A 24,991-nucleotide genomic window follows, 5' to 3' on the forward strand; every position below is an offset into this window, starting at 1 on the left:
CATACAAACATTTTTTCACTATGACAAGCTGAAATGCCTGCTGTCCAATAAGTCTTTTTTTTACTACTGCAGTGAAGGCACCAATCAAACCAGTCTTGGTCTAGATTTTATTTATGGTAATTACACTAAATTCTGTGATGTTCGATCGCATCATTTGATAGGACCCCTAAAACGCTTTGCATCTAGAAAAAAAGATGATGTGTCAAACTGCTTTACTGTTTTTTTTTACTCCAGTCTACCAAGTGTGCTTTTTAAACTGATCTGGGTTTCTAATAGAAATAGCTCAGAACCAGGACGCAGAGATCAGCTAAAGGTCACTTATTTTGTGGTTTAAATACATAAGCAGATGGTAATGAGTGAAACAGTGTTGAGATATGATGTTCGATGTTCAGTGTGTCAACCTTCATACGAGGTTTTAATAACGCTGCCATAATGTAAACAGGCCAGAATCATCTTTTCATGTAGCTATCAGACTTACTTTCACTTATTTACAATAACATATTATCAGCTGCAACAAACTGAATTCTATCAAAGCAGAAAGTGAGATAGTTTATATGTCAAAATAAAGCTTTTGTGGAAAAACGTTTTGTATTAAAAAACTAGAAGTAACCAAATGTTGTGGTCTGTTACTTAATTTAGTTCTTGACTTTCATTCTATACCTGATAAACACCGTCTTTTTGCTGTAAATCCTCACTAGTAAATGTATGACTTTATAATCTCAAAGAATATTACATTTTTTGGGGTGGACATTTTTTAGTTTTTTCTCATAAATGTACCACTTTAATCTCAGAGAATATCCACGTTTTTTTTCTCAGAAATTTATGACATTATAATCTCAGAGAATATTTGTTTTTTTTGTTATTTTTGAGCTCTTTCTCGTAAATTTACACCTTTAATCTCAGAGAATATCCCAATTTTTTCTTGGAACTATTTGAGTTGTTTCTCATAATTTACCACTTTAATCTCAAAGAATATCTAAAATATTCTCTCGGAAAATTTAGAATTTTTTCTCTTAAATTTACTACTTAAATCTCATAGAATATCTAAGTTTTTTTCACAGAAAATTTACAACTTTAATCTTCTTTTTTCTCGGAATATTACCCCCCTTCCCACGGCTCTGTAATTATTATTATTTTTTATTTACGATGGCCCTAATACGCCGTCATACAATAAAACTGACGAAACATTTTACTGTCGAAACAATCCCATTTTTAGTTAATAAATGTGTAACGTCTCCGGGCAGCCATCAATGGGATACAAAAACATTTTATAACGAACATCACCGTCTACGGAAGGCAGACTTTTCTTAATTAAATTTAAGACTTTTAAGACCTTTTTGTGGAAACTTGATGCTTTTCAAGACTTTTAAAAACCCGCAGAATGACCTTTTAAAGGAACAGACGTTTACTGTTAGACTCAGAGTGGATTGTTCCTTTAAAAGCCACTCGTGTCCCAGCTACAGATGGAGCTCACAAACAGCTTTAAAGATAATTAAGATGCTGACTAAAAATAAAATGACACCTTTTCTTCCCCTTCATTTTTTAACAACAGATCAGCTTTAAATCTCCTCGCTAAAAGGAGCTATTTGTGCTCTCAACAAACATGTTAATAACACGGTTAATAGCAATGTAATAAAAATAGAACATTTTGAATAGAACATTTATAAAACAGATTAATGGATACTTTACCCTCTTTTTAAGTAGTTTGTGTTAAAACATTACATGATTGCATGGTGTAAAAAAACAACACAAAACCTTTGATATACATAATTGTACATTATATTCCTTTACATTGAAAACAGTCCATAACAATATTTTTTCAGGTTTGTTTTTTTCTTTTTCTTTTTTTTCGTATATTTTGTCCAACAAATCAAAGTAATGTCGTGTGCAGTCTTGTGGCGGGTGAATATTTTCAACAGTCTTTTCAGTCCAACCATTAAAGTGAAGTGCAGAGGTTTGATGAGTGACTCTTTGTACCTAAAAGGGGATAACGGGCCGGTCGGTGTTGAAGAAGCTGAGGAAGGAGAAAAACCTCCTCGCAATATTTCAGTTTTTAGTGTTTGATGACAAACAAAATAAAAGGTCTAGAATACAAATGGAAAATAAACTCTACAATAAAGTTCAATTCAATAAATTCACATGTGCACACACTCTGAAAAAGCTTGTATCTATTATATTGTGCTCCAGGAAAAACACCAGAACACACAATAGTTCTTTTTATAGCTGCAGTTTTCTGCAGTTCTACTAACTGAGGGCAAAATGAGATTTTTGATAAAGATTGCACTGTATTTCTATGTGCATTCATTCATTAGTAAGTGCTCCTGATAAAAAACAAATATGAAATGAAGAAGACGTATTTGCCAAATCTGCTCTCTTACTGCATATGTTTGTTTATAAGTCATTATGAACAGGCAGTGATCTGGATCTTTGTTAGCTATATCATGCTAAGTTCAAGTGCTATAGGAAATTTAAAGTCTATTTGCTCAGACTTTCAAACCAAGAGGCCAATGCGTAGCCTATAACGCCAGTTTCTGACCAACAAGCCGAGTTTATTCGCTCTAAACCAGTTGATGGAAATGCGCCTAATTCACATTTCATTTAAATTGAATGGAAACACGACTAATGTTACATTTTTGTTTGTGTACGAATAAAACAAACAAGATATGACATGTTAATTAATGAACTTCAGAGGTGCTGGTATAGGTTGTTTTTTATCAACATAAGCCAGCGATGCCTCCTCAATTCCGATTTGGGGATGGATTTTACAGAATGAATGTTGCCAAATTAAAAAAAACATAATCAGTGTGATGAGAGGAGATTTCGGCATTTAACGGTTTAAACAAAATAAGGAAGTCTTTCTTCAAGCATGTTCAACTATGTGGCGTGCTGGACTGAATATGTACAGTAGAGGTTGTCTCTTATTGCAGACTTTTATATATCAAGCTTACAGCAGTGAGTCCTGAATAAGACCATCGACCTTCTTGATCCTCAGAGAATCTTCATGTCTCTTTTAATCTCTGCTGTGCATCCATGTGACGTCACACGCTCCTCTTTTTCCATTTCATATCTCCAGTGTTTACGATAATTTATGCAGTTGGTTATTATTGCAAAAAAGTGGCTGAATTGTCTCTCCTCTTTATAGTGAAACCTTCATAATAATGATGATAACGTCTTCCACTGACACATGAAGTCTTCATAACACCAGTGTTAAATAGTCAAGGATTCATCCAGAAGTGGTAGAGTGAGTATGGTAGTGGTATGAAACTCACACGACCCGAGAGAGAAGGAAGTCTGTCATCACTGAACCCCGTCTGAAAAATCACAAACAAAAGTGTTTTTTAGATTCACTGTAAACATACAAAAGATTGATATTGGATGAAACTCAGTGAAACACACCGTTGTTGTTGTCATCGGAGTCAGTAGCCGCGTCGCTGTGTGTTTGTCGCAGCTCGTTGTACTTCATCTCCACCTCCTGGAAACACAAAGAATGAGGCAAAAAGAGTAAAAGTACTATGGTACACGATTAGTTATAATACTATAATAATAACAGCAATTTAGCTTTCACAGTTTTGACAGTAGCGTGTAGCCTTTATGAGATCATGCATGCTGAAAAATCCCAGGATTCTGCAGGTATTTTTCACAGGAAACCGGACGGGATTATATTTTTAAAGATAATTTTTGGGGCTTTTATGCCTTTAATGGTAGTGAGAGTGATGGTTATGACAGAGGGAGAGAGAGAGAGAGAGAGAGAGAGAGAGAGAGAGAGAGAGAGAGAGAGAGAGAGAGGATGACATGCAGCAAAGGACCTCAGGTCGGATTGGAACCCAGGGCCGCTGCAATAAGGACTCAGCCTTGATACATGACAATTTCCCATAAACTCTCAGGTTTCTCAATTTCCCGACATTCAACTCTGATCAACCAGCGAAAAACCAAGAAAACACAAAATAAAAACCAACAATTTTGTGCCTTTTTGTGCATGAAATATGCTCATTGTGCTCATCTTGTCGGGTCTACAAGCATCACTGATCTCATCCATCATCACACTACCTGTGTCTACTACAAGGTCGACTACTTCCAGTGAGGATTACCCTCCACTTGTTGCACTGTGTGTGTGTGTGTGTGTAAAAGCAGCTAAATCAGGCTGTCAGTTAGGTGTGCGGTACCTTCAGATACTGCAGGTCGGCCTGAAGGAGACGCATGTGGGTCATGAGCTGCCTGCTGAGGTTGGGGCCGCCGCCGCCGCCTCCTGCCTGCGAGGAGGAGGAGAGCAGTTTCCTCATGTCGATCCCCACGTCGCCTCCTACTACCCCGTCATCGTCAGTGCTGCTCTCCTCGAGGCCCCCACCGAAATCCAGAACCATAAAACCACCTGGGTGGAGAAGCAGAGCAGAGCAATAAGCTTAATTCCGGAAATGTCGAACTGCGTTCTGTGCTGGGTTTTTGCAAAAAGCAGTGATGTAGGTTACCGCAGTAACCTAATAAATAAGGTTATGAATAATGTGAACGCTAGCACTAGCTGAGTCAACGTTAGCTGTGTTAAGTTTGGAAATAACTTACTGTAATAACTAACTATATACTCCCAGTTTCTGTGAGGTAAAATGACTGTTTTTGTGAATGGAGTCTGGTGGCTTTGAGGACAGCAATTTAACAGTTACAGTGAGGTCAGGCAGCTGTGGACAGGAACAGCAGAACAACGTATTTTAGCCACCTAAAAAAGCTGTAATATCAGTATCAATATCAGTTCAAGTGTACACTATATTTAGAATATTTTCACCGCTTTACCTCGCCGTCAGGCAGCCCTTTCTGACGGGGAAATTAAGCTGTTGTTGCTGTCTTCAAAGCCACCAGACTCCATTCACAAAAACAGTAATTTTTTTTTTTTAAACTTTTTATTTATTTATTTTTCAGTTGTTATTACACTGAACAAATTTCACATCAAACATAAAAACAAAGATAAACTCAAAAAACAAAAACAAAAAAAAGGAAACGAAAAGGGGGGGGCACTACTCTGACATTACAAACTTTGATCTGTTCTTTTCAGATCATCTGTGAACATGAGCCATCGTTTCTCTTGTTTGCTTTGGTCCTTAGATAATGACTCAGCTTTTCCATAGAGTGTATTCCCTCTACAATGTCCAGCCACTGACCTGGTCTTGGAGGATCACATTTCAACCAGCTCTTTTTTACATGCAAGTATCAGGATTTTAAAGAGATAGATGTCCTTCTTTTGAATTATGTCACTGGGTATCAATCCCAGGTACACTATCCGGGGGTCCCTATGGATCTTGTAACAAAAAACTCCTCAAGGGTTTGAATAACCCCTCAAAAGCAGTAATTTTACCTCTCAGAACACAGGAGTTGCTGGTCTACCGCTGCATCGATCAGTTATTTTGTTTGTGTTATTGTGTGACTTTCTGATCTGAACTAACTGGCGTCCACAGCAGTACACCGCTTAGCTTCGTACTCCTGTCTGCTTCTCAAACCTGGGAGCACGCCGACCGCCATCTAAGTTACTGTATGTAACGTTGATACACTGACTATAAGGATGTATATATACTGTACATGTAGCAGCGTCATCATGCAGAAACCTACGTCAGGTCACCAGGGGGAAACGTTTTTAAAAGAGCTTGAAGGGAAAATAGTATTTTGACGCAAAAACATGCAAACTTTCAACAAAATTTTAATGGTCATATTTTAATACATAAGAAACACCACTGAATGATATAGAAACCTCAAAATGATAATGGACCAGCCCTTTAATCCTTCAGTATAACGGGCCAAGATCCCTCACCGTTGCGTTCAGTCGTCTCAGACAGCTCTGTGTTTTCTTTCTGTGAACTTGCTCGGCTCTCAGCGGGCCCTTCAGGACTCCCGGGCAAAGAAGCACTCAGCAGACACCCAGGGGCCCCACTCTGCTTGCTCTCCTGCGTCTCCTCTTTCTCCTCCTCAGACTCTCTGCTCATCATGTGGTTGAAAAGAGCCTGCTTCAGTATCGACACTAGGACACAGAAAAATTATGTAAATGTCATCTCATAATCTTTTTTATACACTCAAAACGTAGGCAGATGAAACCAACACTATCTAACAAAGTGAGTAAATATGTTTTTGTAATGTGTAACTTACATGTCCTGAGAGCATCTTCTCCTTTAGAGGAGGACATGCTGAATGCGTTGTGCTCTTGGTTTTCAACGGCGATTCCCTGACATGAGCATTCTTCCTGTGGGAAGGGCAGTCCGTCTGCCAGCTGCCCGTCCAAGAAAGCCTCTAGTTCTGCTTCATCCACCTCTTCATCCTCCTCCTCTTCCTCCCGTCTGTCTGCCGCGACCAGCTCCTCTTCCTCGTCTTCTGATTTCATGCATCCATCAAATGGGTTGATACTCGGTGGAGCTTGAATGTCTGGCGAAGAGGCGTCTTCTTTATCTGGGATGCATGGAGATGTTGATTCAGAGGGTGAGAGTGTAACATTGGAAACAAAAAATATGAAAAATATATATTTAAACTATAGTTTTTAATGTAGTGTAAAATACTAAATACTTCAAGCTATGAGGTATGTTCAAATTAAAGAAATCTGCAGAGGAAACTGATGAAGATAAAGTTAGTTTGTGTTGATGTCTTGATGGAAAATGAACATTTTAATTATCATTTTCATAAATTTTACATTATATTTTTCAATTAATGGACAATTAAGTGTATAAACAGATAGTTTGTTGGTTTGTGTTTGTCAGAAAATAGTAAAATAAATGCTTGTTTGTCCGATCAACAGTCCAAAAAAGATAAATAAAATAAAATAAGAATAATAAAAGAGATATTCAGTTTCAGAATGATGTAAAACAGAGACATTGTGAAGCTTGAACAAGAGAATAATGGGCATTTATGCTTGATAAATTATTATCAAATTATTGTCAATTAATTTCCTGTCAATCTGACTCATTAATTAATATATAAAAAACCTCCACTGCTGCTGTACCTGAAGTAGCTGAGGTGTCGTTAGGATCTTTGCTGGCCTTGGGCATCCCATGTTTGATGATCTCAATGGCGTCAGCACTGAAACACACTCACATTAGAAACAATGATAAAAACAAACATCAGTGTGTGAGTGGCTGCAGTTGGTGACTCACTCAGACTGAGCTGGAGGTGTGTTGTCTCTGTGGTGAGGTTTGGCCTTCACGGCGTCAGCACATTGTGTGATCAGACACTGCCACCTGGATGAACGCAGGCGATACAGCAGGATGAGACATGCAGGAAACAGGTGACTTGTGAGTTTGTGTTCGTGGTGCGAGACTTACGCTCTCTGATCGGACACCGTCTGAGCCATCAACTCGTAGATCTGAGCCCCATTCTCCGACATGGACAGCACAAAGAAAGACTTGTTGTCTGATGAGGACAAAAATGAACAGTGATATATAAAGACATATTACTTAATATACACTGTATACACAGGAATTAATGAACACAAAGTGTGGTTCTTACCTGTCGCCACTGGACGAACCAGGACAGTGTTGAGCTTGATGATGGGGCTGAAGATGTGCTTGGCGTCTGCGGCGCTTGCCGGATTCTTGCCGTGGAATTTGAGGACCAGACGCTCGTCCTGTTTCTGCAGTAAAACCAGGATGTCCTCCAGAAGGATTGTGTACAGCTCTGAAAGGAAGACACTGCTGATATTAAACTGTATGTGTGTGTGTATAAATACATGGGAGTGTACTGCTGTAAATACTGTTTGTTAATCTATGCATTCTCCCCTTTATTCATAAACTGGTGGAAAGTTAATGTATTTTATTTAATGTTATTCTCATATACAGGTGTATGGTATGTACCAATTGTCTTTTCTTTATTGACTTTCCAGGACAGAGGTCCTTCATGCACCATTTTCCTCTTCGTCAGGTCCAGATTCTACAACAAATACAAAATACAACAATAATACAACAATACATACAACAATAATGCATCAGACATACACTTTGATGCACCGGTGGAACACTTTACATTGAGCTCATATGTTCAGAGATGATAACTAGATTCGTACCTTCAGCTCCAGGATCATGGGGTTTTCACTCTGTTTGAGTGACGACAGGTCTAGCCTTCTCTGATACTCCTCCAGCCTCTGTCGACAAACAACACAACTCGTTAAACGCTTTTCAAACCCTGGAAATTAGCAAAACAAACAACAAGTTTTTAGCGGTTATGGCTCCGCAGCAGGAGAAATCAGCTTTCTCAGATAACATCAACTACATTTACAGCACTGATTGGACATCCACATAAAAGGTGGGGAATTCTCCCTTTAAATATCACTTTAACCCTAACTGATATATATATTATAATGACTCTGATGTGCGTACTTGTTTGTTCTCAGCCTCTTTGACCGCCTGGTTGACGTGGTTCAGGATCTTTTTGCAACATTCGCCAGCTTTCTTCACCTTTTCCCTCTCGTCACCATCTCCTGCGTGGAGTTTAACAAACATCTGCTCCGTTACCAATATCATGAGCTTTAAAAGGGCCTGCAGTCACTTTGACACCTGAGCAGTTTATACCTGTGTACTTGGCGATGTTGTCCAGTAGGAGAGGGTACTTGGTGACTCTCTGCATTTCTACAGGAATGATGTCTTTAAGCTGCAGCCGGCGACACAGACGGTTGCTCTCAGCTTCCTGAGAGAAAGACAATAAGGAGGGTCAACATCCATAAAAAAGGAATTCAGGAATTTCTCATCACAAATCAGTAGACTATGGTTTCCTGTATCACTGTTGTTGCTGACCTGCATGAATAAAGTGAAGCGCTGGTCTTTCTTCTGCCTGCTCTTGATGAGCTCCAGCGCCGACGGCTGATTGCTACAGAAAGTTCCCACGGCTCGTTTTATCTTCTCCTCTTCCTCCCCGCTGAACTGGAATCAAAACACTTTTACATTCATTCAAGGTATTTACTGTAGCTAATGTTTTCACTCAGAGCAACTTAAACGCACATTAGGTCATTTTCTAATGCTGTCTCAATCAAAACAATAACAGAAGACAGAGTTTGGTGCAGCAGCGTGGGATCATGGGAGTTGTTGTCTTCATTGCAGTCAGCATTTTTCCCGAAGCGATCTAGACAGCTTTTTCAAGTCACTCATGTGAGGGTATTCACGATTATCCAGATAATGGAAATTCACCACAATCAACTTGTTGTGAGTGTTTTTTAATTGCAATCTGTGATAAAATCCTAACACTTCACCCTGTGCTGAAGCTTTTAATCTTCCTCCTGAAAGAAAAGAAACTGGTCTTACCCAGGCCAAGAGGTCATCTGCGATCTGACCGATCACCGACGTCTCACTCCTCTTCCTGATGGCCGTCATCTGCTCCGTTACAGAAACTGTGGAGCAAACAGAGAAGAAGTTCTGAAATACAAACATCCAGCAGCTTGTCGATGTTGTTGATAATTCAGATAATGGCTCTTCATGTTTTCTGGTGCTTATGTCTTGACATATTTTATCTTTTCTCATTACTAAAAAATCATTTATTTATTGACAAAAAAATTACAAATAACATTTAAAATTATATGCTTTAACATATAAAAAAACAAAATTTCAACATTGCAACTACAAAACATTTTGTGTTACCATGCAGCTGAATGATTTCCTCCAGGTTAATGAAGATGTGTCTGATGTCCTCTGGCGGGAGGACGCCGTCTCTGTTCAACCTCTGGTGGAACACACAGTCCAGCACCTTCAGCATCCTCAAGTGAGCACGCTCAGTGTAGAACAGCTCTGAAGGAGGACAGATATATATAAGATATACTGTACTTTTTTATTTAATCATTTTGACATCATGCTGTGAAGTGTCGGTGACTCACCGTTGATGACTTCCTGCCGTTTGATCTCCTGTGGCGTTAAGCTCGCCAGGACGCCTCGACTCACCAGACTCTGCCAGTTCTGAGGGTTTTCTTCACACTCCATCTCCCCTCCCTGGTCGTCTTCGCTCTGGATGTCGGCTGAATTCACCGGACACTGCACCTCCATCCTGCTGACAGTCAGAGACACAGAAACTTTATTTATTGTACTAAACCGTCTGAAAAATGTGGTAGAATATTAATTATATATGTTTTATCAACACTTAATTTGACATAATTCATGCCACATTTTCTCCTACTGTGACAACCATTAATGTAGAGTTGACAAGAGTAATTCATCTCAAAATTGACAAGTGCAAGAGAAAATGGAAACTGTGTAAATACCTGAAAGCCTCCTGATCTTCCTCCTGTAACTGCTCCAGGTTGGTGGGGCTGAAGTCAAACTGAGTGCTGGTCGGACTGGAGACGCCGTCCTGGTGGTCCCCAGGCTGCAGACCCTCGCCCAGTCTGGGCTGGATGCAGAATGGAGACACATCTGGAGATTAAGGAGGAGAAAGGAAAGAAAAAGTCAGGTCTCACTAACCAGAGTCCAAACCAAACCAAACCCCCCATAATCCCTGAATCAGGTGACGAATAAAACCAGGTGTGTATATCTTACTGGAGTCTGAGTCTTGTCCACTGGTATCTGAGGCCTGACCGCTGGGCGAGCTGTGTGTAGGGGAGGTGGTGGTGGAGGCGGTGGTGGTGGAAGGCGTAGATTGCATACTGGTGTCCGATCCCTCACTGAGCTGATTTCCACGGATACGTCCAGAACTCGAGGAAGAAGAGTCCGACTGCTCAGGGATGCCGAAGGCCGGCTGAGGGAGCTGCTTCGGTGACCGCTGCTTGTTAATCTCCACGGCCTTACCGACTGCACACAAACACACACGTTAACATCTATGTATGGTCACACTCAGATGTACACAAATACTTTCCTACCGCTAGTGAAAACGTATAGAATCATTTTTATAGCATTTGTTGCTTAAACTGGATTTCTCATGCCTCCACAGTGAACTGGGAATCAAAAAATGTTGCTGAAAACCTTTAGTAGCTATACTATATAAAGCAAATCTTTTCTGGGATGGTGGAGTGAGCGAAATATACATTTCAGTCTTAAGAAGTGTCTAATCCGTTTGTAAATGTTGCCTATATTATCATAATAGATAACACAATATAGTCTAATATATGATAAATGGGTACTGTAGATAGACAGAGGAAAAAAGGTTAATGAGTGTTGATTGATAGATACTGTAAATCTGTATGTTGTCTGTATGTTTTTGCAAACATTACAGCTCCATACATACAACATAGTTAAACATTTTATAAATCTAAAAACGCTGTATGTACTATATTTACACTGTATCTCAAAAACATGCATCATTCTGTGACATTTTACGTTTTGCACACATTGATGAGGCCACTATCATCTCCTCTCTCTGTAATCCTCCAGAGGTGTAACCACCCTGCAGGTCCTTATCTATCACCTTGAGCTAACTGGTATGTATTGCTCCCGGGTTGTGACCCAGGTGGTATCTGATGGTTGAGTCCTCGGTGTGAAAGGTTAGTATTAGTATTTTTGCTTGTAATGCACATCCCTACTACAGATGATGAAGGGAATGTGAAGGGAAGCGATGTGATACAGTGATATGTGGACAGACAGAAAATAAGGACGAGTAAAATAAGTAACACCATTGTTTTGTTTTCTATGACATTAATCTGATGTGAATTTAATAGTGTGAGCTTGACGAAATGCATACAGGAAAAAAACATGCACATGCTGCTGAATTTAAGATGTTGAGGATGTCAAAATGTGAGTGTTGGATATCAACATTTTCAGCCACTTTCATTTTGTCAAAGTAGCTCTCAGAGGACAAAAGGTTGGAGACCCCTGCCCTGGTAACAACCCTGGTCTTTGGTGTGAAAGGGGCATATTTGACATACAAATGGTCATTTTGTGGGAGAAGTATTCCTTTAAACTGTAGTTTCCTCTTCACCTGAAGTGGAGTCCACTCTGCTCAGACGGCGAGGCGGGCCGAGGATGTTGGGAAACCGAGGCTTTTTCACCTTCTCCTCACCCTCCTTCTCCGGCTTGATGCTCTTCTGCTTGTAAAAAAACCCAAATTGAAATATGTACTTAAAGTGGGCCTACATTTCAAACAGATTGTAAGATCATTAAAAGCATGTGTGCTAATGCTTCTACATGAAAACGATAAAGCAGATCGAGGGATCGGACCTTCATCTTGGGCAGGAAGTTGATGCGCGCTCGTTTCTGTTCGAGGCCTCGAGGCTCCTTCACTTTCACCCCGAGGTGCTTCATATAGGTGAGAAGCACATACTGCATTGTTTGGCTGCAACATGACAGAACACACAGTCAAAACACTTCTCCAAAATCAGATATAGATAGCTCATAGATGACGTAACATCCCATAACTCCCTCCTCTCACCACTTCTCCTCTTCTGTGGGCTGTGACGTCAACCTGCAACAGGCAGCTCAGGGTTAGTGCACACACACAAACATAATCATACGAGGAAAATATGAGTTGAATATCCTCGTGTGTGTGTGTGTGTGTGTGTGTGTGTGCTCACAGGATATCCTCTATCTTGGAGAGGATGTGTTCAGCACAGGAGCATTCCTTCTCCAGAGCCTGCTGGTCTTTTCCTCCCTCTGAGTCCAGCTTGGAGAGCTCGTCTTCAGCCAGAGTCATACCCATGCTGCGCTTCTGTCTGCACACAAACACATAAAAAACATCATTCATGTAGAGATATTATATTCTTACAACTAACCTATAACACAGGAAACAGTTGTGTGCGTCGTACCTGAAGTCCTCCAGGTTCTTGTGCAGGTCTGGTAGCAGTGCGTCCTGTAACGCCTGTGTGAACTGTTTGCAGAGCTCCTCTGGGATTAACTCCAGCCTCCGCTTCTCTGTGCACAGACACAACAAGGAAGATCATCTTATCACAACTCTTAACTCTAAGTTAACTGAAATAAATGCATGCATCTACAATAACATATATGAATGGATAGTTCACCCATCTATTCGTGTTGGAGGATAATATATTTATCAAGATCGAAAAAATATAATCTTATTTTGGTAAGAGTGCTCTCAACCACTCTTGAATTTTCTTACCTTAGAGAAAAGAAAAATAAGAAAACATTGGTAACAAAATAAGAAGAAATCGTGAATACGAACAAAAATAAGAGGAAATTTGTTCTTATATTTCTTCCTGCATGAAGCCCATTGTGTCTTTTAAAATGTGCAGTAATAATGTCAGATTAGCTACATCATGAGATCAATGCTCAACGTCCAAATTATGCTTCTTTAGCAAACTGATCTGTATGTTGAGGGTAATGTTACCCTGCTTGTGATTCTCACTGTTGGAAGCATGACAAAGCTGTGTACAACAACATACGGTCTGACAATCAAATTTGTTAATGAAAGCCACTCAATGTGAAGGATTTCTGGATTTAAGAGTCTAATTTAAAATGATCAAATGTGATATTTTCGTGGCATTTCAAAGAAATCTGAGATACATTTTAGTGTCTTTCCATCCCTTACCTAATTCAGCTGCGACTGCCTCCGGCAATGGTACTTTAAGATTCTGGGAAAGACAACCGGAGTTACAACAAATATACAAACTATTCAGAAATGTGGTGTGAAGAGAAAAGAAACTACAACTTACTGCTGTTTTATCCATGAAGAGCGAGTGGAACTCCATGAAGAAGCGCCGGCTTTCTTTGGAGTTGGTTTGCTTGTGCATGTCAGCGTAGAGATAACAGAGCTGACGGAGGGAAGAGGACAGAATAGAGTATAAACCCACAGAATGCTGTCAGATTAACAGCATGGGTATTATTATACTTTAGTCTGTACTGTGTGTGTGTGTGTTTGCATATATACCAGAGGTGTAGGGTCATACTGAGAGACAACATAATGGAGGAAGACTGCGAGGTGAGCCGGCCGAGACTTCAGCGAGTCTAAACTCTGGAAACAGCTACACAGTCCGTTAATCTGACACACAGAGAGAGAGAGAGAGGGATCGATACTGAAATTCCTCATCAGCTGTCTGAATTTAATGAAAACACGGAGCCCTCGGACGCCTGACGTGACTGCATCATTCATTCAGGGCAACATGCTTATTGTGTCACATTTAAATGTTCATATAGATTTAATTAGATACCTGCTCTTGCTGAGAGTCAAAGTAGTCGTCTTCTGCTCCAATGATCTGGAGGTTGAGGAGGTAGGGAGGGCTACCCACAATGCACTGAGCACTGGAGTCCTGAGTGATATATATTGGCATGGTTATGGACAAACACACACACTTTGGCCCTGTCTACACGTATACAGATATTTAAAAAAAGGATATTTTCCTTTACGTTTTGGGGTCACAAAGACTGACATTTTTTGAAAACGCCTTCTAAGGTGCAGATTTTTAAAAACTCTGGTTACTTTGCGTCAGTGTGGACGTGTAAAACGGAGTGTGTGGGAAACGATGACGTCCTCTACTCATTTCGTACATGCCCGTTGTTGCTTGGAGACAATAACAAGAGTACAACAGCAGAGTGATGACAGAAATCCCAGCTCCCCACCAACAATAACTAGTTATCGATATGAAGCCGAAGGAAAGGTGGTAACAAAATTCCCTGACCCTTAACTTGTGATCTCACTTGTGGTGATATGTAAATATTACGGCGTGCGTTTGGAGTTGTTTTTGCGTTCGAGTGTCTACGTACGTGTGGACAGATTTTTATTTTTTTTATATATACGTTTTTTAAAATGTGTGCGTATATATTACTGTGTCAGGAACATCCTCAGAGTCAGGCGATGAGCAGAAGTTGATGCCGTCCCGCCGGCTGACGTCCGGGCTCTGACAGGGCGTCTCTCTTTTGCCAGGACCCTCTGTGAGCGGGCTGCTGTGCACCTAACAAACACACACACAGATAGAAACACACACACACATTAATACACACAGAACAACACAACACTTAAGCCAAATTGATTGTTTAGTCTGGTGCTAAATGCTGGGAAATCCCCGGAGATTGAATGTAGAACCATTTCATCCCTATTTATAGAAGTCGTGATAAAAGAAAGAGGGAAGTTATTACAAAGGAGTCTGAGTAAGCAGTATTTTCAGATTCGCTTCCTGTTGTAGTATCAGACCATGGGATCTCTTACAATATATTATTATTAACAACATTCCCTGTGCTCTACAGCAGCACCTGATCATCCTAAAAACTCCATCAGGTTTTCACTGAAATCACAACAAATCATGTTGAGAGCTATTTATGAAATGGAGCATCAATCTAAGGCTTCTACCAAGAAATTACTGACTAACATCGTCATTATTTTTATGATAAATCAACTGAAAATTGTCATAAAATAGTTCCCAAAGCCCAAGGACACATTTTCAAATTGTTTGCTTTGTCTGACTGACAGTCCAAAACCCAAAGATATGAAATTTGCAATGATATAAAACAGAGAAAATAAGCTTCTTTTCATTATACCCACAGAGTTATTGTTGGTTGAGGACCCGTCGTTGGCGCTGTCACCCCGTGAGGACGGCGTCTGCTCCCTCAGAGGAGGCCCACCGTCCTCGTCCTCAGCCTCACCGTTCCTAGACCCTGTGGCTCCATCCTGAAACACACACCCAGTCCACCCAGTTCACCCTCTCATCAGTTACCAGTAACACAGATCCTGTTGACTAAAGAGGCTGCAGTGACCTGTGTTAATGTGAAGTCTGTGGACACGACGGAGGACTTGAAGCTTAATTTACATATCAGAAGAAAAATGACGTCCATATATTGTCACAGATGGAGAGTTTTGACACGTTATTTATGTAAAATTGCAGTTTAGGTTTAGTTTTCTACCTGTAATGCTGCCGCTGCTGCTTTGCTGACCTGCTCCTGCAGCAGTGAAATGTGCTTCTTGGCCTCCTGGAGCTCCTTCAGTAGTTTAGGCCGAGGGTTTCTGCTGTACTCCTCCTCCTTCGCCTTAACACAAACCCAAAGTGTAGTCACACAAAAAAAGATATTTCAAGATGTAGCGCCTACTATCAATCAAAAAGTCGCTAGAGGCGTTCTTTACTGTGTGACTCGTAAAACAAAACCACAGCCCTGTGCCCATTACCAGAAGTGTTTCTAACCAAAACAACGTGTGCAGCCTAAACAAATAATAACAATACAGGCTATTTGATGATCTCCTGACTCATGTGTAACTGGTGGAAACACGATAAGAGACAGACAAACTATACTCAACATAAACTGTATAGATCATTTTCATCATAATCAGTGTGTCTAAGAAAACAAACAAACAATCTCACTGCATCATACCTGGAGGTCCTGCTGCTCCTTGTTTAGCATCTTTAGCAGGACGTCGGTCTTCTGGCGGTGCGTTGTTTTGTTCTCATCCTAAAAGAAGAAATAAAGAGGAAACATTAAGTCTGTGAAATGTTTTTCTGTGAAAAACACATCATTACATCATTATCACAATGTGATTGAAAGTAGTTTGAGGTCCAAACGGAGAAAACAGAGAAGTGATATTAATCAGACTGAAAGTGAAAATGAAAAAAGGGGAATGAGGACACTCATGATAAAACCAGTTAGTACATCCTGCATGTCTTCAAATTCAAGTATTAGAACTGAATAAAAGTCAAATACATTTTTTCCCAAAGATGGTTTCTGTCATTTTAGATAGTTCTTATCTCGCTGATGTTTGTTCAAGTGTTCATCTGCTATAAAAAGGGGGTGTGAAGTGATGATTGACAGATGAAGTAGTCATCGCAGAGCACGTTGTGTGTGTCCCTATCAGTGTCAGCAGAAACGCAGATGACAGTTCTGAATCACGAGTCTGTGTAATAAAACAAGTGTCAGTTTGATTATCGCGATTGCGACACTACTGCGCAGACTCTGTTTCCAAATGACGTCAAAATCTCAATACGGCAGCTATCTGAGATAATTTGGCATCACTTCTCTACAGTGGGAGGAAGCGGAGATGCGTCGTCCATCTATATATATATACAGTCTACGTGACAAATTGTTGACACAGTGCAGCAGTTTCTGGCAGAAATGGACTGAAACGACGGGGTTAATTAAAAATAATGAGCTGCGCGGGTTGTACCAGCCAGATAAGGTATCAGCAGCTTATCACAGTTAAAAATGACATCATTTCAGAACATTGAAGTTTCAGTTCACCACTGACATTGAGCAGACTCCACATAAAGCAAATCACACACTAACAACAGGTCCAATATAATTTTAAAAATAATATAAAATCTGTGTCCCGTCCTTTAATGAAGAGATGGAGCTCTGACATTCATTCTTACCCCGTCAGGCAGAGAGGTGATGTGCTCCTGATGGCTGCATCGCTCCCCACCTGGCAGTGCAGGTGAATGGGGCGCTGAGAGAGAAGAGGGTAGGCTGACCTCTGCCCCTTCCTCCTCCGCCTTCTTCTCCTCATCGTCTTCCTCCAGGGGCATGTGAGGAAGCCCAGGAGGCCTCCCCAGCACCGTCAGCGCTACATAGGAGCCCGCTGCCAGAGAGGAGTCATGGGAAAGGAATGAAGTGAAAGAAAAATGCTGATTCATGTTTAAAAAAAGCATCCAAGCCACCGTGAAGTCCAGCTGAGAGAAAGAGAAACATTTGACCACATAAAAAGAACAAAATAATGCTGATACATTATGTCGTGATTATATGTCTTGTACAAGCCAGCTGTGCACACAAGTGAACAGGAAAACCCCCTAAACTCTCTCTCTATATGAAATCTCATATTTATTTCCACAAGACATGAAGCTCTTAATAGCTGAGACTCGGAGAGTCGGCACAAATGTGGATTTTATGGCTCCAGTAACTAAATATATGGACGTATGAGTGACGTCATAGATGCCATGTCCATGTTTTTCTACAAAAAAAATTGCAATCACATGTGATGCAGCAATCTGAAGCTGTAATTAGAAGTGCATACTTACATTTTATCAGCTTCACAACCTCGATGTGGTTCGAATGTGTAACTAAGGTCCCATTAACCTGTCAGAAAACAAAACACATGGGGGAGAGAATCAGTTGACCGTGGTGATAAGGTTGTTAGTTAAGGTTATCACCTTTCAGAACTGGACGTAGCCCACTGGTATCGGGAGAGAGAAAAGTCATATCGGTGTGCATCTCTACACAAAAGATCAGTTTCATCCTTTAACTCACTTTCAGAACCAGAGATGTCTCACCTTAATGATCCTGTCTCCTGTCTGAACACCAGCTCGCATCGCAGCTCCATCTATAACACAACAGACAGAACAGAGTCAGAGATGGTGCTTCTACCAGTGTGTTGTGGTCAGATGTGTGTGTTTCCTCACTTCTTGAAAGGGTTGATTGAAGGTTAAGACTTGACTTTAAGGTTCAGGTTAGATTTAGTTTAGGTTAGGGTTAAAGCTATAGGGTGTGCATTATGTCAATGAGGGTCCTCACAAGTATAGAAAGACAATTGTGTGAGTGTGTGTGAGTGTGAGAGAGCTTTACCTTCCTTTACCAGCTGCACAAACACAGGGTTGTCTCCACTTACGGTCAGCCCGAAGCCATTCTCATCTCTCTGGATTATCACACAGCGCTGCACAAGACCTGTCATTTAAACACACACATTGCATTACATTACATTAGATGCTACCGACGGTGTCATGAGATAAGATAAAACTAATGTTGGATGTGACGCAGATGATCCAACTTCATGGTATGATATTTATGGTCTGGTAAGATCTTCGTCTTGTGGGAAACATTCTCCACACAGGAAGTGACAAATCAAGAAACAGAAACAGAAAAGGGTTTTAAATAGAAGCTCTGGACTCACCAGCAAGAGATGTGTTTTCTCTCTCTTTCATATCCTTTGTACAGTAATTAGGGCTGTCAAAGATAACACGATAATAACTCGTTAACGCAAATTTGCCCAGTTGTAGCGGGCTCAGTTTTAAAGCTACTGGTATCATATGAAAATACAAAACCTAAGGAATCCATTGGTACCAACCATGTCATACTAGGTTGTTGCGAAGGAGGTTAAATAATGCTCCACACTTTCGCTAAATTTTGGCGAGGAAAAACGGCCATGGCCATTTTCAAAGGGGTCCCTTGACCTCTGACCTCAAGATATGTGAATGAAAATAGGTTCTATGGGTACTCACGAGTCTCCCCTTTACAGACATGCATGCATGTTGATAAGAGTATTAAATACTTTTAATTAATTTAATTTAATTAAAAGTTTAATTTCATTTGATTAATTTGCAATTACGGACAATCATGCAATTAATTGAGATTAAATATTTTAATCGATTGACAGCCCTAATATAAACATGTTGTGAATTTTGGAAGTTATTACATCTCTCTTTTTTTCAATATCTGCTGACTTTTGGACTTGGAAATGTTGGGATCACACAAATCTGAAACAATCCTACACAGACGCTGTGCGCAGTACAGAGATACATTCTGGGTCGGGCTCGTTTGGGCATGTTTCAAACTCGTGGTGTGAGCGGTACCGGAGTGAAATTAGAGCGAGATGGAGCGGGAGCTTTTTGATTTTTCAAAATATTTTTAAATTGCCTCTATGTGCACATTATTACCCCGTTTGGTACATTACCGCCACCGACTGTCAATCAGCGGAAAAGCGTGGAACAATATGCAGGACTAATTATTACGTTGTAAAAACACATTGCTCTGCAGCGCTATTGGTCAAAACCTCCACAGGATGCCTAAACCTGCCTGATTAAACCACCCTTTGTTCTGTTCTACTGACAATTTGGGGAATACCATGATCACATGCACAGCTAATAATACCCATTTGAATCTGCCAAGTCCTCCCGACCCAGTGAAACCAGCGCCTCGTTCATATTCCTGCACTCTAACTCCACCAACACCCTGAAATCTGCAACGTCCATCTGCCAGATCAAGAAACTTCCATCAACGATGTTCTTCCTGTAGCCGCTGAGGAAGTTCAGAGACTCACAATCTGGTTTTCCTTTTTCCTTCTCCCACTTCAAAGAACTATCTGAGCGAGCTGAGTGGATAATTGGTTGTCTTCTGGCCTCCTTGAAGGAGCCTCCAGGGTGAGGAAAAGGGCAGAAAGGATTAATGTCAACCCAGCAACCCGGGCAACCACCTTTACAACTTGTTTCTGCCTCCACACCATCTCTGTTCACCCCACCACCAGCGTCATGTAGTAAAAACTAACGGACAATTCATACTTTAATGTTTAAATGGCAAAAAGATAAACCTTTGACAGAAAACTTAATTCATGAGTACAGAACTAAATGACAGAAATGAATAAATGTGTGTTTGTGTCTCTTTACCTGTCGGGTCAAACTCATGTTTGAGGGAGACGGAGGATTTCTCATTCTTGGGCTTCTTGTCTGTGGGGTCCTTGTTGAGAATGCTTGGGGTCCTAGAGAGACATAAAGCAAAGTGAGAACACAACTCAAGAACTTCAAAATACATTAATACCTTTAAAATGTATATCTGAATTAAAACTAGTAAGGATACACAACCTGATTTTGATATAGCTTTCTGAAAAATCACAAATTTCCTTCCTGGCTCTCTCTTGATGTTTTGAAATTCAGCTGTGAATGTCATCGAATTTCAAAAGAAGCTGATAATCTAGGGCCACTTTTGGGTTCTATAACAACATCAGGGAGTGATTTTTAATATAAAAAAAGGAGAATTAAACTTACAGTATTTGTAAACAATATCAATATGCACATAATTATGTCGACAGTCGAGTGTCTGGTATAGTGAAAGAAAGAAAGAAAGAAAACATGTATTCAGATCTTTTCTCATATAGACAACAGCCACTCATACAGCGTACCATTAAAACCACACCTTCCCATCTACCCTTTTTCCCCCAAATTAGTAACTATATGCAGGTTTTTTACACACGGGAAAACCCGCTAAAAACAGGCGACAGACTTCTTTCCCATTGCCAGTATGCCGTTCCGTTGCACTGGACTCTCTGTGTCAGACTCGACGTCGTGGACGCGCCGGCCGGCACAGAAAGCAGGTTAGTAAACAGTGAAAATGTTACGGTGGTTATGTTTTTTTTTATATCTGTTACTCATTCAGTCTTTCTTTCAAACTCTCAAACCAGAGTTGGTGATTGTTGGAACAGTGGAAAGACTTCACTAAAACAGTTTGATGAGTTTTATTTTGTTTCTGTCCAGTTTGAATGAAGTTTTTTTTACGACAATCAGCGAGGTAAAATTACTGTTTCTGTAAATGCAGTCTGGTGGCTGTGAGGAGAGCATATAACAGGTGTTTCTTTTCACATCTTACTCTGTGAATTAAGGGTTTATTTCGACCAAACCAGAGTTGGTGATTGTTGGAACAGTGGAAAGACTGATAGACGAGTTTGATGAGTTTTATTTTATTTCTGTCGTGTTTGAATAAAGTTTGTTTTACGACAATCAGCGAGGTAAAATCACTGTTTCTGTCAATGGAGTCTGGTGGCTTTGAGGAGAGCATATTAATTGTATGTTTTGCACATTAAGAAATTTTAATAACTGTCCAAATCCCTGTTGATTTTATTTATTATATATTCACTTCAAAGCACGTCACATAGCATCACACCGGAAAAGGAGTTCAAATTAGCGTGTCCACCCGGGCGTCATGTTTCCATCACTGCTGATCAGAGCTGGAGCTGATAAACACCCGTCACTACTGCAGAGTTGTTTGTCCTGGGAATTAATGCTGATTATAATCTTTCTCATTGAAGGCAAAAGCCAGATGTTAGTAGGGAACTATAGACAACCATTCTCCAATCATGTCCATACTATCAAAGTGTAAAGTTTGTTTTTTTGGTTAAATGACATTAAAAAGACGTCCATCTCTCCTGTGATTATGCATATCCCTCGTGGGACCACTATAAATATATTAATAGCAGAGGTTCCCCCGGTCTTGTTGCCCCCTACAGCTCCTCCTACTCGTTCCGCTAGAGGGGGTTTTGTTTGTGCTGCTGTTCCTCCCTCGGACAATGGGGGCCCTGGGCTTTTAACAATGGCTCCCACGTCAGAGCCAACTTACTATGCTGTGGCTTTGTGGGACAGATTCCCGGAAACGGAGACTAGGGTTCTTGGCTCTGCTCCAGTTTCCTGAATGTGGGAGAAGGCTGGGAAAGAAAAGGAGGAGGGGGACGGGGAAGGAGGAGGAGGTGCACAAGTGTCTTTGAGGGAAGACAGAAGACGAGGGCTGAGGAAACTTCCAACTTAGCTCCCAGAGTGTGAGAACAATCCTGTCTAAACTAACCTCATGCTGCAGAGAAAAGAGGACTATCAGATTCAGACGAATATGTGTAAAATGACTGATTCCACTCCTTTCCTAGACACAACAAAACTGTCACAATTACAGACTAAAAAAACGGTGAAATTATGTCGAATAGGAGAGTATTACAGTGGTAATCATGTCCTTTTCTCTGAGATTGGAGGGCCCATTTAGGGAGCCTCCTTGCTGTGTGTTGAAGGAGATTAGCGCTTGATAAGACATGGCGAGACAAGGACAGATTACATCCTGCTCAGTGGGTGGCAGCTAAGAACAAACTGGTGGACAAGAGGGAGGAATTCAGCTTTCAGCTTCAGATATTTAATGAAGCAGTTTATTAAAACTTGAGAGGGTTTACTTCTTTGGTTCGGGTCAGGTGCTAACTTTGAACTACTGTACAGACACCTGAAAACATAGCTAATAAGGGCTGGGACAATACGCCTATCTCCCAATTCTATCACGATACTTGGGTGCCGATTCAATTTGTATTACAATTTTACAGACTTTTTAATTTGGAAAATCTCTAAATTGATACAGTAAACCTCGCCAAGTGCGTCTCTAGCTCTCACATCAGCTTCATTCTCTTTATACATCCATGGTCAGCTCCATCGGGGCCGTTTCAATGCGTTTAACATAAATGTCAGTATATGGGTGCTCTGTAGCACAGGCCAATTTCACGTAACGTTTCCTGTCCATGACAGAGTTAGCATGCAGCGTTAGCCATGATGTCTAGCTCTAAAAAAGAAAATTGCGATAAATAGGTGAATCAATTTTTTTCCAGGGCTATCCCGAATACTATTTCTTGGGATTTGAAGCTTCGGTCCATCTCCCCCGTTTAAGCTAATTTTGGCCGAAAATGATTGATAAATCTTCCAGGCTATACTCCGAATCCAACAGTTACCAATCGTGCAGCGATATATCCTGCCTCTGTAGAGGTCATTAAAGTCTAATGCATTTTTCTGTTGTTCTGTACAGAACATTTGAAGCACCAAAAGTTCACCAATCCACGATTACGAAAGGCAAAGTGTTCACGTCCATGTGAAAAGTTTACTGGCACCACGATAAGAGGCAATCATTAATTTACTTATTGTATCAGCGTCACCCGGCTGGGGTACATGTCTGCCGGCTAATTTGTTCAGACGTTCTTTACTTTCTCACTGCACAGTTACCAAAGGAGGAACAACAACAAAACATGCAGCAATCTACTTGTGCCTCAAATGCCAAAAATACCAGACAATTCCTCCGGGATGATAACAGCAAAGCACTCAGCTCCAGAGGGTTGGAAACGAAAGCCCACTGAGGACGAAGCTAAAGCTCCACATACACAGTAGATCTCGATGTTTATTATATGAACGCAGTGAAATATTACATGATTTATGACTCAATAATAATTGATTGAAGATGATTCAGCTTTCTGAAATGATATCGCACAACCATTGTTTTCTCTATTCACTTTCAAATCCACATAAAAGCTAAATACATTGAATATGACGTTTCCCAACATCTTGCTGAAAACATGACTCAACATTAATAACATAACTGAAGTTTTGCTATACAATTTTAGCTATAACACAGTAATTGACTATTCTTGATTCTGACTGTTAAATGAATGCAACACTATTAAACTGTAAGAAATAATTGCAACAGCGCCGTGAGGCTTCAGCGGTTTAGTTAAAGACCTTTAAAAATGGGTTGCTACGCACATGGAGCTTATGTAACTAATAAAATAAATTGGACAAATAAGCTAATGAGAGCCATGCAAAATTAATTTGATACGTCTTTTTATCGAATCAACTAACAGGAGGAAAGGCGAACACTTAATTAAAATGTCATTTAATTAATTAATTTAATTATTGTTTAAAACACATACAACTTGTCCCTTTATTTAATTAACTTTTTAATCTTTCATTTCCTGCAAGTTATACCCTAAATTACTTAAAGGTAGGGCTGTCAATCGATTAAAATATTTAATTGTGATTAATCGCATGATTGTCCATGATTAATTGTGATTAATCACAAATTAATCGCACAGTTTTTATGTGTTCAAAATGTACCTTAAAGGGAGATTTCTCAAGTATTTAATCCTCTTATCAACATGGGAGTGGACAAATATGCTGCTTTATGCAAATGTATGTATATATTTATTATTGTAAATCAATTAACAACACAAAACAATGACACATATTGTCCAGAAACCCTCACAGGTACTGCATTGACATAGTTGGTTCCAATAGATTCATTAGGTTTTTCTAGTTTCACATGACGCCAGTATCTTCACTCTAGCTTTAAAACTGAGCCCGCTACAACCTAAAAATCGCAAGTTGCGTTAATGTATTAAATAAATTAGTGGAGTTAAAATGAATTTGTGTTAATGTGATATTATCGCTTTAAATAATGAAAAGACCAAAGACAACAATCTGTTAGTCCGTCTGTCACTTTCTGACTCTCTGTTCCTACTGAAGACGTAAATCTTTAAAAACAGGCCATGAATATATACTATAGACTGTATATAGAAGTGAACGTAGTCATCATGACGTCACCCATTGGTTTGTGGACTACAGTTTTGAAGCCTCAAGTTCTACATTTTGGCTGTCGCCATCTTGGTTTCTTTGCAACCAGAAGTGACACGAGAGGTTGGAGCTAAATAAGACATTTTTAGTTGACCAAAATGTTACAAATAACTCTGATGAACTGAAAACACACTGTGAAAGGGTTAAAGTTGAAAGACGAAAACACAGACAACTCCCAGACCGGACAACTCCCAGACTGGTAGCGACCTGTCAATCACAAGGTAGCCACACCCCTAAAGCATCCCCTGCTTTATGGTCTATTTGACTCTAAATGGGACCATAATTTACTAA

General features: G+C 40.2%; 1 protein-coding gene across 3 annotated transcripts in view; it reads right to left on the reverse strand.

Annotated features, from left to right (window-relative positions):
• Positions 1-1,187: 1,187 nt before the first annotated feature.
• arhgef12b (Rho guanine nucleotide exchange factor (GEF) 12b) overlaps positions 1,188-24,991 on the reverse strand; it is a 32,335-nt gene continuing 8,531 nt past the window's right edge. Inside the window, exons 2-38 of one of the 3 annotated variants that reach the window (XM_074609979.1) lie at positions 20,174-20,265; positions 18,360-18,458; positions 18,068-18,117; positions 17,816-17,873; positions 17,174-17,379; positions 16,182-16,259; positions 15,720-15,842; positions 15,361-15,486; positions 14,660-14,773; positions 14,033-14,131; positions 13,753-13,863; positions 13,538-13,636; positions 13,414-13,456; positions 12,674-12,779; positions 12,443-12,580; positions 12,301-12,333; positions 12,090-12,204; positions 11,851-11,956; positions 10,476-10,727; positions 10,202-10,352; positions 9,821-9,990; positions 9,588-9,734; positions 9,255-9,340; positions 8,751-8,876; positions 8,529-8,643; positions 8,337-8,437; positions 8,024-8,101; positions 7,815-7,890; positions 7,471-7,638; positions 7,287-7,374; positions 7,119-7,202; positions 6,968-7,044; positions 6,124-6,420; positions 5,792-5,998; positions 4,164-4,369; positions 3,397-3,472; positions 1,188-3,311 (exon numbers count right to left, since the gene is read on the reverse strand). In XM_074609979.1, coding sequence (XP_074466080.1) covers positions 3,298-3,311; positions 3,397-3,472; positions 4,164-4,369; positions 5,792-5,998; positions 6,124-6,420; positions 6,968-7,044; positions 7,119-7,202; positions 7,287-7,374; positions 7,471-7,638; positions 7,815-7,890; positions 8,024-8,101; positions 8,337-8,437; positions 8,529-8,643; positions 8,751-8,876; positions 9,255-9,340; positions 9,588-9,734; positions 9,821-9,990; positions 10,202-10,352; positions 10,476-10,727; positions 11,851-11,956; positions 12,090-12,204; positions 12,301-12,333; positions 12,443-12,580; positions 12,674-12,779; positions 13,414-13,456; positions 13,538-13,636; positions 13,753-13,863; positions 14,033-14,131; positions 14,660-14,773; positions 15,361-15,486; positions 15,720-15,842; positions 16,182-16,259; positions 17,174-17,379; positions 17,816-17,873; positions 18,068-18,117; positions 18,360-18,458; positions 20,174-20,265 — 4,315 coding nt within the window. In that variant the 3' untranslated portion in view covers positions 1,188-3,297. Of the gene's footprint in view, positions 3,312-3,396; positions 3,473-4,163; positions 4,370-5,791; positions 5,999-6,123; positions 6,421-6,967; positions 7,045-7,118; positions 7,203-7,286; positions 7,375-7,470; positions 7,639-7,814; positions 7,891-8,023; positions 8,102-8,336; positions 8,438-8,528; positions 8,644-8,750; positions 8,877-9,254; positions 9,341-9,587; positions 9,735-9,820; positions 9,991-10,201; positions 10,353-10,475; positions 10,728-11,850; positions 11,957-12,089; positions 12,205-12,300; positions 12,334-12,442; positions 12,581-12,673; positions 12,780-13,413; positions 13,457-13,537; positions 13,637-13,752; positions 13,864-14,032; positions 14,132-14,647; positions 14,774-15,360; positions 15,487-15,719; positions 15,843-16,181; positions 16,260-17,173; positions 17,380-17,815; positions 17,874-18,067; positions 18,118-18,359; positions 18,459-20,173; positions 20,266-24,991 lie in introns of all 3 variants that reach the window. The other 2 variants (XM_074609977.1, XM_074609978.1) reach the window with 2 other exon arrangements.

This window comes from Sebastes fasciatus, chromosome 16 (genome assembly GCF_043250625.1).
Source record: "Sebastes fasciatus isolate fSebFas1 chromosome 16, fSebFas1.pri, whole genome shotgun sequence".
Lineage (NCBI taxonomy): Eukaryota > Metazoa > Chordata > Actinopteri > Perciformes > Sebastidae > Sebastes > Sebastes fasciatus.